Source organism: Zingiber officinale, chromosome 2B (assembly GCF_018446385.1).
Source record: "Zingiber officinale cultivar Zhangliang chromosome 2B, Zo_v1.1, whole genome shotgun sequence".
Classification (NCBI taxonomy): domain Eukaryota; kingdom Viridiplantae; phylum Streptophyta; class Magnoliopsida; order Zingiberales; family Zingiberaceae; genus Zingiber; species Zingiber officinale.
Genome location: NC_055989.1, coordinates 99651904 through 99665037, shown reverse-complemented (window position 1 = coordinate 99665037; position 13134 = coordinate 99651904). Strand labels below are relative to the sequence as shown.

The window sequence follows — 13134 nt, the reverse complement described above, 5'->3', positions numbered from 1 at the left end:
AGTCAAATAATATTGGAGTAGTAGACTAAGCAGTTCAGGTAGGGAAAAAAATGCAACAAATAGAATTTTTTTTGTTCGATTCTATTTCGAGGATATTGGTTACTTGACCAATGTATCAATAGTCGACTGAGATGGTATTATCAGTCAACTGGTGCCCAACCAAGAAACTAGGAAAAATGTGTAGCAAACAATCGAGTTCAAACATCTATAATGAAGCAGTCATTTGGATGTAATAGAACAATTGATTATTCTACATTTTCGAGACTCTTACAGAGGCCTATGTACAGTTGGCTTCATGGAAGGCCTCTATTGAGCAATCGAAAGTCATCAAAGACAAAGCAATGCCAGATTTCAATTGTTGTAAAGTTGTTTATATTGTTTCATTTGTTCTTGCTGATTCTTTGTATACTATTTGTGTTGCTTGTAAGATTAGGATTATTAGACGTTTCTCCGTCTATGAAAGATATTTGAAGAGGAGGAAATATATAAGAATGCTAGGAGTGATTCACTAATGGATCATAGACCATGGATGTAGGGGTTCTTGGGAGAACCATAAACTACATTAAATGACAATGGTTTGCGTGCTTGTGTCTATTACATTTGTGCTTTTATTTACTAATGATGGACACTAATGATTTGTAGAGACCAACACAAAATCAAAATTGAAGAGAAATTATCCACCCTCTAGAGCTGCATCTAATGATCCTACAATCAATTGATGTAGAAGAAAAAGACTCATGGATGAAATGATTCACAATACGAGTTGGTTGACAATGTTGATAAAATTAATGTATTAGTGGGTCAATATGTTGACATGTTGAGTAAGTGGTGGTGTTAGTGGAGTTAGTGGTTAATGTTGTAGTGTTAGTGGAGTTAGTGAGTTTTATTAATATGTGATGTATTAGCTTATAAATAGGATATGTAATGATCAATGAATAGACGTGTGAAAAACTTATTTTTTTATCCTCCTTGTGTCCTCGACTCGTCTATTTTTCTTATCAGCGGTATCAAAGCGAGGTTTTGAAGAGAGTTATGTCTTCCGAAAGTTTTGTACAACCTGTCATTCCTCGATTTGATGGTCACTATGACCATTGGAGCATGCTCATGGAGAAGTTTTTAAGATCTAAAGAATATTGGACGGTCGTGGTTTCTGGAGTAGCAGAATCGATAGAATGTGTTGCGCTAACAGATGCGCAATTGAAAGATCTTAAAGCAAAGAATTATCTCTTCCAAGCTATTGATCGCTCAATCTTGGAAACCATTCTCTGCAAGGATACCGCCAAAGATACCTGAGATTCTATGAAAAAGAAGTACCAAGGTACAACAAGAGCTAAGAGGCAGCAGCTTCAAGCACTTCGTTCGGAGTTCGAAATGCTCCGAATGAAATCAGGAGAATCAGTTTCAGATTATTTTTCAAGAACGATGGCAATCGTCAATAAAATGCGGATCCTTGGCGACAAGACAGAGGATGTTCTTATCGTCGAAAAAATTCTTCGATCTATAACACCAAAATTTAATTTTGTTGTCTGTGCCATTGAAAAAGCAAATGATGTAAGTCTACTTTCGATTGATGAATTACAAAGTTCATTATTAGTACATGAGCAGAAAATCAATCAATGTGAAAAGAGGAGCAAACGTTGAAGGCTTTATCAAAAAATCATTCTACAAATGGTAGAAGTGATAGAGGACGAGGAAGAGGCAGAGGACGAGGAAGAGGAAGAGGAGGTATAAACAACAATGATAATGAGAAGCAACAACAAAATCAACACCAAGAAAGTTATTTTCAAAGAAGGGATAGAGGACGTGGAGGTCATTATTCTACAACTAATAGAACAAGGTCAGCAGACAAGTCTAATGTTGAATGTTACCGATGTCATAGGTATGACCATTATAGATAAGAATGTTATACTAATTTGAAGAAACAAAATGAAGATCAGACGAATTTTGCAAAAGAAGAAGAAGTGTCCCTTTTAATGGTATGTCATGAGAAAGAGAAAACTCAACGAAATATATGGTATTTAGATACAGGCTGCAGCAATCACATGTGTGGAGAAAAGGATACATTTTCAGACTTAGATGAATCCTTTTGCAGTTCTGTCAAATTTGGCGACAACTCTATAATTTCTGTTATGGGAAAAGGAAAGGTAACCATACAAGCAAAAGGAGATTCTACCCATATTATCTCTAATGTTCTTTTTGTACCAGATTTAAAGACTAATTTGCTTAGTGTCGGTCAATTACAAGAAAAAAGGATATGAAATTGCTATTAAAGAAGGAGTTTGTCGGATTCGAGATGCAAAGTTGGGCTTAATTGCGCAAGTTAATATGACAGCAAATCGTATGTTTCCGCTTTATCTTCATACTACACCACATTCATGTTTTTCAGCAAAATTTGATGATGAGGCATGGTTATGGCACTTTTTCTATGGGCATCTAAATTTTAGTGGATTGAAAACACTAAAACAGAAGAATATGGTGATCGGTCTTCCTTAAATTACATCTCCTTCTCAAGTTTGTGAAGAATGTGTTATTAGCAAACAACACCGTAATCAATTCCCATAAGGAAAATCTTGGAGAGCAAAGGCGGCATTGGAGCTTATTCATTCAGATATTTGCGGACCAATAACACCGCATTCTAATGGAGGTAAAAGATATATAATTACCTTTATTGATGATTATAGCCGCAAAATATGGATTTATTTGTTGCAAGAAAAATCTGAAGCCTTTACAGCTTTCAAAAATTACAAAGTACTTGTCGAGAAAGAAATTGGCAACTCTATTAAAGTTCTGCATACAGATCGTGGTGGAGAATATAACTCACATGAATTTGCAAATTTTTATGAGAATCATGGAATCAAGAGACAACTTACAACAGCTTACACACCTCAACAGAATGGTGTATGCGAGAGGAAGAACCGCACTATTATGAATATGGTGCGAAGCCTTCTGACGACAAGTGGTATTCCTAAAAGTTTTTGGCCAGAAGCAGTTAATTGGAGCATCCATATATTGAATAGAAGTCCTGCATTATCTGTTCAAAACATGATACCGGAGGAAGCTTGGAGTGGAAAAAAATCAACTGTTGATCATTTTCAGATTTTCGGGTGTATCGCTTATGCTCATATTCCAGATGAAAGGAGAAAGAAGCTAGACAACAAAGGTGAAAAATGCATTTTTCTTGGTATGAGTAATACATCAAAAGCTTACAGATTATATAATCTCTACACTAAGAAAATCATTATAAGTCGTGATATTATTTTTGATGAAAAGAACACTTGGCCATGGAATCAAAATGGCGTTAAAAAAAGTATCCCTGTTGATTTTGATGATGATGAGAAAGCACAACAACCTATGGAGGATGAGCAACATGAGGAAGTCTCTCAAAATATTCCTATAGCAGATCAAAGTTCGGTTGAAGCAAAATCACAAAGGCCACAACGTGTTCGAAGAAGACCAACATGGATGTCTGATTATGAGGTGACTGAAATTGATCAAGGTGATGATCCTCTTACACATTTTACTTTGTTTTCAGATTGTGACCCCACTACTTTGAAGTGGCTATTAAAGAATTAAAATGGAGAAAAGCTATGGATGATGAAATTATAGCAATTGAAAAAAATAATACATGGGAGTTATGTGATCTTCCTAAAGGGCAAAAGACTATTGGTGTAAAGTGGGTTTACAAGACAAAGCTAAATGAACATGGTGAGATTGACAAGTACAAAGCACGCTTGGTGGTGAAGGGCTATAAACAAGAGTTTGGTGTTGACTATAAAGAAGTTTTTGCTCCTGTAGCAAGACATGATACAATCAGACTGGTGATAGCGACGGTGGCACAAAATTCATGGCCTATCTTTCAATTGGATGTAAAATCAGCATTCCTCCATGGAGATTTGAAAGAAGAGGTATTTATTGATCAACCTCCTGGTTATGTGAAATTTGGTAATGAGCATAAAGTTTATAGATTAAAGAAAGCTCTATATGGATTAAAACAAACCCCACGGGCTTGGTATAATCGTATAGAAACTTATTTTTTAAATGAAGGCTTTCAAAAATGCTCTTATGAACATACTCTTTTTATTAAAATTGATGATAGAGGAAAAATATTGATAGTTTGTTTATATGTAGATGACTTAATCTATACTGGAAATAGTGCATCTATATTTGGAAAAAAAATCTATGATGAAAGAATTTGAAATGTCTGATCTTGGTATGATGCATTATTTCCTTGGTATTGAATTGGTGCAAGCTTCTGTTGGAATTTTTATCTCTCAAAGAAGATATATGCAAGAAATTTTGGATATGTTTCAAATGAAAGATTGCAATCCTGTAAATACTTCTTCTGAGTTTGGAGTGAAGTTACATAAAGATATTGGAGGAAAGAAGATTGATGCCGCACTTTACAAACAGATAGTGGGGAGTTTAATGAATTTGACAGCGACGAGACCTGATATTATGCATGTTGTAAGTATGATTAGTAGATACATGGATTGTGCTACAAAAATGCATCTCTTAGCTGCAAAAAGAATTTTTCGGTACTTGCAAGGTACTAAAGAGTATGAGTTATTTTATAAAAAGGGAGAAAAGTCAGATTTATTTGATTTTACAGATAGTGATTATGCAGGAGATCTAGATGATCGAAAAAGTACATCTGGGTACATTTTCATATTGGGTACAGGAGCTATTTCATGGTCTTCGAAAAAATAATCAATCGTTACATTATCATCCACGGAAGCTGAGTTTGTTGCTGCAACATCTTGTGTTTGTTAAGCTATTTGGCTAAAGAGGATTCTTACAGAATTATATTTCAAAGAGGATGAACCTATTCAGATCTATTGTGACAACAGTTCGACAATAAAACTTTCTAAAAATCCAGTGCTATATGGTCGAAGTAAACACATAGATATGAGGTATCATTTCCTGAGAAATCTAACAAATGATAAAGTCATTAATCTTGTTTACTATAGAAGCAAGGATCAAATTGTTGATATACTAACCAAACCTCTCAAATTTACGACGTTTCAAAAGCTCAGAAAGCTACTTGGTGTTTCTATATTGAGTTTAAAAGTTTGACTATTTTTAAACTGATTATTACATTTGAAATATCAGTTTAAGGGAGAGATTGTTGATAAAGTTAATGTGTTAGTGGGTCAATATGTTGACATGTTGAGTTAGTGATGGTGTTAGTGGAGTTAGTGGTTAATGTTGTAGTGTTAGTAGAGTTAGTGGGTTATATTAATATGTGATGTATTAGCCTATAAATAGGATATATAATGATCAATGAATAGACGTGTGAAAAACTTATTTTTTATCTTTCTTGTGTCCTCGACTTCTCTATTTTTCTTATCAGACAAGACAACAATCAATTAAGGGTTTATACGTACTGATTTTTAGAACAACAAACATCCTATAAACGGATGATAGCTTGAAGATTTTGGTAGAGATTTTCAAAAGCTTTTGAATGTTGTTTGAAGAACTTCGTCTAGCTTCCAAAAGGCAAGAAAGAAAAAACGAAGTAAACAAGCAACAAGAAAAAATTTTCATTTGTATAATTTTTCATTATTTGTATTTCATTTGTATTCTTCTGGATTTGTTGTTGCTATGACAAGGGGCATTGTAAGAGATTCCTTTACCTCTAAGGATATATTTAATTTAAGTTATCATGTATAACCTTCGTTATGTGATTACAGTAATCACATAATCAAGATTATGGGGAATAAAATATAACTAAATATTTTTTGGTTCAATATAGGTAATGCAACAAAAATTTATTTGTTTGAAAGTTTTAATGAATAACCTAATTTAATATTTTACTATATTACCCTCAATTACAAAATCAACTATACATAATAATAATAATAATAATAATAATAATAATATTATTATTATTATTATTATTATTATTTAAACTCTACGTTTTTTTTACTTTTTCTTTTTCATGTTTTTCTTTATTTTTATATATATTTTTTATTTTGTTTGTCTTTTTTATGTTTTTTTTATTTTTTTTCCATTTTTTTATTTTTAAAGTTTTTCCTTTTTTTATTTTTTTTATTTTAAAGTTTTTTTTATTTTTTTAATTTTTATTTTTTTTTACATTTTTCTATTTTTTCTTTTTTTAATGTTTTTTAACCTTTTTTATTATTTTTTACTTTTTTTAAAAAAAATTTACGTTTTTTCTATTTTTCCTATTTTTTATTTATGGGTTTCTCATTTTTTAAATTTTTTCTATTTTTTTAAATTTTTTAGTTTTTACAATCTTTATTATTTTTTTTTGGTTTTTTATTTTTATTTTTTTACTTTTTTAAAAAAATTAATTTTATTTTTAATATTTTTCATTTTTTTTGTTTACGTTTTTCTTTTTTGTCACATTTTTCTCTTATCCGAGGGTATTTTGGGTAAAAAAAATTTGTTAACCCGGAATCAAGAAAAATCTTAATTTTCTAAGGTTTTCGATTCCTGGTTATATGCTCTTTTTACTGACATGTCGAGTATGGAATATTATCGGAAATCATTGATTACCTAAACTAAATAGGATTTTTGTTAATAACTTTGGATGAATAATTAAAAGTATCAAGAATAACTCTCAACTAAATGCACCCTAAAAAGTTTTCAATAAAGAGGAAATATAAAGATGACGGGAGAAGTGATCCATCAATGATCTTAATTAGTTATGGAGTATCTATTGAAGATGATTGAACCATCAAACAAATGTGTTATGTATGTTTGTAGATTGTGTTTTTCTGTAGGATAGAACTCGAATCAAACAGAGTAATCCATCAGAATAAGAAATAACAAGTAATGACTTGAGCATGCACTTTTTGAACAGAAGATAACACGCATGCAACCTTAACAAACTAGTCAGTAATTCAATCAATTAGAGCACGCAAACTTACTTAGACCTGATCCCTAGATATATGCAAAGACTTAGCAGCAATATAGATGCACAAATAAAAAATATGATTCTTATTTATAATTTCTCTTTTCCAAAAAGCTGAAGAAACCTTATAAAAAAGAATCTAAAAACCATAAACACAAAACACAAAAATACGGCAACAAGATGAATCAGAAAATGGTTACACAAGAGTTATCGATTGAAATGTGAGCACAGAGTTGCAGCGTGTCATTGTAGAGAAGAAGCATGAGGAGCACAGAGAGCACAATCATAGCAGTAGCAAGATCAAGAGTTCTGTTTGAAAGCTTTGCCTTGAGGTCATTTATATATATGATGTGGCACTATCCGGTCGATTGGAACCTCCCTGGTTGCCTGGAAGTTGTTGACGTAGCTGCAACTTTTCTCTGATTGACTAGAAGCCCTCCAATAATTGCCTAGAGCTCGATCAAATCTGATCTTGATCGTCTCACCCGGATCGTTGTGATTGGAAGCATATCTGGTCGCTTGTAAATTACAGTAGCCCCACCATTTGTTTTGGTCACGTAGAATATCCCAATTACATCAATCGAGAGTTATCTCCATCCGGTCACTCGGAATTCCTTTCGGTCATCTGAAACTATCGAGTTTTGCTTCCTTGCATTTATTATACGTAATAAGTATGATATAAAATTTTAAATTATTTGCATTTACCTTCAGCTCCTAACTGACCCATCTAGTGTGAGTTGTCAAGTTTTAGCTCCTAGCTGACTCCACTTGAACTTGTTTGTCTAAACCTTAGTTCTCATCAATTGACTTCATTTGGAGTTCTTTGCCAAGACTTCATCTCCCAACTAACTTTACTTGAACTTGATACACGTAGTTCTCAACTAAGGTTTCCTTGCTTGGTTCCCAGCCAAGGCTTAGCTTCTGTTTGATTCCTAGCCAGAACTTTAGAGTCCTAGTTCAGGACTTAACCAGTGTCGGGTTCCTAACCAAGATTTTATCATCTGTCAAGTATCTTGCCCTGCACACTTGACATAAACTTATTAGATCTTAACAAATCTAACTCTAATCTTAGTCATACATCAAAACTTTGGATTAATGTGCTCCGAACACCAACATATTTCCATGATCCTATACAACCGATTGTTTAGTTGACTTCACTACTAGTCAATGAAGATAATCTTTAATTGACTAGATCATCCATTATGACTATCCTATTAGTGGAGTTTTCTAAGTTTGAACTATCCTTCTCTCCATAGTAAAAGTCTCTCAAATCTCGACTTATTTAAGAGCTTACCTTCAAATCCACGAGGTCATCTCCCATTAGGTTATTCATGTCTCAATGCATTGAGCCCTTGACTCATTCCATGTTTCATTTTTCATGGTTTGCCTATGTAGTTTGCCTTTGTGGCTCAATTTCACTTCAATTGGTCCTTTCTTACTTCCCTCTTAACTTATTGTCCAATATAATTAACCATTAAGTCGACTCATAAGTTTATAAATGCAGATTGAATTGGTGGTTTTATTTATTGCTAGAAGAATCTTAAATAACCATGCATGGTTAGTTTTTCAACAGCAAGAAAGATTTGAGTCTAAACGACAAGCTATCCTACTAAATCTACATCTTGATGAAGAATTAGGTGTTAGATGAAGATTTGCAAACAGGAGCACTCTTGTCAAATTCTCTTGTGAGTCCGTTCTCGTTAGTGGTTGGTTTACTTTTCCGTGGATTTTTTTTCTTCATAATATGCATGGTTTAAATGAAGCAGACTTGTAGATTATTACAGTAGTCTGCAAGAACATTACAGAGATACATGAAGCCCACACCTTCAAGCAGGTTTGAAGTCTGAACTTGGAGCTCCGAATTAACCAAGGTTGTTAAAGACAAATTAGAATGGGAAAAACAGGTACTGGAAGAGAAGAAATATTACACGCAGCTTCACCATGAAATGGTTCTTTCTCGAAACAAAAGGCCTTTCCACTGTTGCTGTGAAATGAAGAGAGTTCACTTTCACACTGATCAATGTTATTGGATCTCTCAACCATCAACGTTTCCTCTTCTTCTTCTCAAACTTAGTCCTTCCCTTGATGGAATTCCAGGCCATCAAAGCTGATCATACTGGTCTCTCTCATCCCAAGCAGAACACCCAAGAACCTGAAGTAATTTAATTATCATGAGAAGTTGAAGGTTAAGTGCTATATATATGAGCATATTATTTTAATATTTCAGTCAACAATTACATTGAAGCTAGCGTGAAACTGGATAGGTGTAGAGCTGATGTTTTGGAGCAGAGTCTCTTGTGGATTCATGGCGATGTGTGGACCCAAGAAATCATTAGCAGATTGCAAGAGCTCCGACTGATCATTAATGAAAGGCAGGCTAATTCCTGCAATGCTGCTGGAGTTGCAGGATGAATTTAACTGCATGCACCATCAGCAGATCATATTAACTGCACCATAATATCAGATTAAATATGCCTAAACGTCGGAGCTAACAACCTTATAAATTACCTCTTCATGGAATAATGAACTGCTAATATTGAAGGGCATTCCAGGATTTACAGCAGCCAGCTTCATTGACAGAAACTAAGAAAACAAATTAATTAAATAACACAACTCAACTCATAATTCTGCAATTATAATTCAGCAATTAAAAGTCGGCAAACAACACACCTCGATTTGACTTTGGAGAGACTGCACATAGTTTATGATCTCATCAAGTATGCTGGCTTTCCCCATGATCTTGTTGCAACCAGGCACCAAGCCTTGCAAACACTTCATCCTCTCACTTATCCTTTCCCTTCTAACCTGCACACAGTCAGCATACACATTGAAGAGCCAAAAGGCAAAGAGAAGCAAAATGAGCAACCATGGAGCTCCCGAATGACAGTAAGCTTTAATTATTTACTCTTTCAGCTAAGCTATGACTGTCAGTGGCTTGGCCTCGGCGAGCTCGTACATGGATGTAGTCACTCTCCGGCAACTTGCTCTTGGCTTTCTTCTCAGTCCTGCCTTCCGCTCTCTCTTCTTTCTTTCTCTTCTTCTCGTTGCTAGTCTCTGTGCCAGAGGAAGGAGGAACCCGGAGGCGCTGCATGGCCTAATTATTTCTTATATTTATGGGTATATTGAATCCCAAGCAGGAATTCAGGGGCTCTTCCAACTTGTGTATTGCCTAAACTGTTTCTCCGAGCTAGTCCTACAGGATGAGATGCTTTTAATTATAAGAATAGAGAGCAGTGGATGGATGCTTATAAATTGGCAACGCATCAAATTAAATGACAAGCAAAGGGAGGTGAGAAGAGGAAGGTGCGGTGGAGTAAATGAGAGAAAGGGACAGTTCCTTCTTTTTCTACAGGGTGTGCATGGATCGAGTCATCAGCGACACTATTGCGTCCACCACATGAAAGTAAAGTAAAATTTTTAAGATTTAACAACCCTTGGACGTTTAAGTTTAACAGTCTGAGGTACATATACATCTGTTGACTGTCTACCCCAGAGTCAATTCTCAAGTCAACCTATTGTTGAGTATGCAAATTGGAGAAGTGCATGAAGGTATAGCAGACTGAACTTTGCTAATAAATTAATATATAGTGTATATATACTATTTCAGCTCCTTTTTGTTTCGTTATTTTAGCGCATTTACTATCGGTCTCCGACATCTTTGTACGCGTTAATCGACGAGTATAAATTTGTAGGGAGGGGCTGCCGAGCAAATAATTGCAGCAGCCTCGAGGTAATGGAATCACTCAAGGATCAATTTTGAAAGGGACCATTCACCAATTTGCCTGATTCATTGCGGCTTCTCTTGACTTTTCTCTCTTTATTTTTCAGCTGTTAGCGCACACAGAAAAAGCTTTTTTTTTTTTATCTCTCTGACCATTCACGTTCAATGAATTCTGAGCAAGATCGTGCATCTAAAACCGGTTCAATGGCAATAGATTCAGTTGGCCAGTTAATAATTTTAAATTAAATTTCAAAAACAGCAGCCTCCAAACTGCTCCACTGCTCATGGAGGCCAAGACCCAATCTCCACGCCACTCGTCCACTGTTAGCAGACACGAAGGCCCAGCCTCCACGTCGCTCCATTAACTCTAGCTGTACACCATCGTCGATCGTAGTCATTCTTCCCCGATCGATGCCACCAGCCAACCTGGTCCATCTAGTTTTGTTCGTCGGACAACGCACGGCGGGTTAACACGCAGCCATAGCTATAGTAGTCTTTCTTCTCCGATATCGTTGGCTAGCACGCACGCGCCACAATTACGCTGGAAGGTTGAGTCCTGGGGCAGGCAGTACGCTAGCTAGCTTCTACTACTGGAGCTCTTAAGTTGGAGGTTGATACGCATACAAAGATAGCATTCTTCGTGTGTGTGTGTATATTCTCATATTCAAACCTTCAGGAAGAGAACTCTAACTTGAAAACTAATTTAGTGAATTAAGATCAATGTCGAGCAAGTTCATGTTTAAGTCTAAATATTTGAATATGATAATTAAGACTAGATGAGCTATATACAACAAGACTGGCAAGTCCAACTCTAGTCAAAATCATGTTTCTTATATTACCTTAGTCAAAAGACATGCTAAAGTTAAGTTGGCTTGGGTTTCTAAATCATGCTTAGTTATTTAAGTTAAAAAAATAATTGTCATTGGGTACCCAAATAATATATTCATGTGATTAATGCTAATGTTTGCTATGTTAACCCAATTGCCAATTTGAAATCTATTAGAGCTCTAATTTAAGGGGAGCTATCTCTTAGAACGGTTAGACTTGTTTATTATTTTCAAATATGATTTCAAAATTATAATATTTTATCTTCATAAATATTTTATTTTATTAAATCCATGCATAAATGGACTTATCATAGGTCTTACGGTAGACAACATGTACTATAGCTTACAGTTCACTTTATATGTTTTTGACCTAATTTGCCTATCTAGCTGTGATTTAACTTAAATTTCATTCAATAGTTGATTTAACTATTTATAAATAATCTATTCATCTGCTTGATTTAGTTAACTTGAAATATCAATATATGTCTTGATTCAATATTTGCACTATTTTTACAATTTAGCCCATGTTGATATATCAAAAGGGGAGAAAGGTAAATGATTAATAAAAAAATTTTAAATTGTTTCTTTTAATTAACTTCCTAATTTTTGAAAAATCCTTATCTAATTAAGGGGAGCAATAATCAACACTACAGTGGTTGCTCCAATATAGTGGTGAAAAATTTTCGTGGGATGGGATCGATCATCCCAAGCTCGACGTTACTGATTAATCATTTTTTCTAATATAATGTTTAGCACCAATATATTATGAGTTGGAACTATTGTACATCTTCTTAATTTGAAACTTTAACACCAATTAGTAAGTGTAAAAAAAACACTACTAATACGTTGGAGAAATCTCTAAATATATATATATTTTTTCCGTTTGCTCAGCACATAATATCTCATATCATTAAGCTAATCATTTACATTTGGATGATTGTATTCACATCGTCAATTGATCTTTCCAAAAATAAGAACTGCATTGCAATGGACGCCCAAAAAAGCTCTAAAACAATAATTTCTAAATAAATATATATTATAATATAGACTATATTTTTGCATATAAACCATTCGTGTAGACGATATTTTTACATAGTATATAATGATATTACAAATAAAAAAAATATTATAGCCAATATAATATATACAGGAGATAAACTGGAAGAGAATCAATGAGAAATTGCTGAATGAGCTGCTAAGCCGAAACCTGTTCAATATTCTTTGAAGAACAATTATCAATGTTTATTTTTTCTCCAACTTTTTACTCTGTTGAAATCCCACTAAAATGTGTGTTTTGTGAGGGAACAATTACATGTAAAATAGGAAGAGGTGAGACAAGCACGGAGTTCAACACGGTGTTTGGATGACTCAGATATTATGCGGCTCGGATGTTTTGGAAAAAAGGAATGAGAGCCAGTTGTTGGTAGACCTGATCCTAGGTCCGTCTGAATCGATCCTAGCTCGGACTCCTTGATCAGGTCAACAGGTTGGATATTCATTGATTCAATGGATTCAAAGTTGACTTATCTCTTTCTCTCTTCTCTGCTTCTCTCTTTTCCACGAAATAATTTTCCTCTTTTTTCTTTATTTTTCCTTTTAAATTAAAGTTAAACTAAAATGATGTTAAACTTTTCTCTCTTCTTTCTCCTGTGCATGCTTGTGAGTTTTTAAAACCCAGCACCAGAATTTAATATATCAACATCAATTGG

At 34.2% G+C, this 13134-nt stretch overlaps 1 protein-coding gene across 2 annotated transcripts; it reads right to left on the bottom strand.

The window, feature by feature from the left end:
* Positions 1-8629: 8629 nt before the first annotated feature.
* On the bottom strand, positions 8630-10136 carry LOC122049333 (transcription factor bHLH74-like). 2 transcript variants are annotated; one of them, XM_042610726.1, is made up of 5 exons: positions 9783-10136; positions 9548-9682; positions 9386-9460; positions 9116-9295; positions 8630-9029 (listed from the first exon to the last, which is right to left on the bottom strand). In XM_042610726.1, the coding sequence occupies exons 1-5, from the start codon at positions 9966-9968 to the stop codon at positions 8979-8981; spliced, it is 627 nt and encodes a 208-aa protein (XP_042466660.1). In that variant the 5' UTR covers positions 9969-10136; the 3' UTR covers positions 8630-8978. The 2 variants fall into 2 exon arrangements, with proteins under 2 accessions (XP_042466660.1, XP_042466661.1); XM_042610727.1 differs by having other exon boundaries at positions 9386-9445.
* Positions 10137-13134: the final 2998 nt, after the last annotated feature.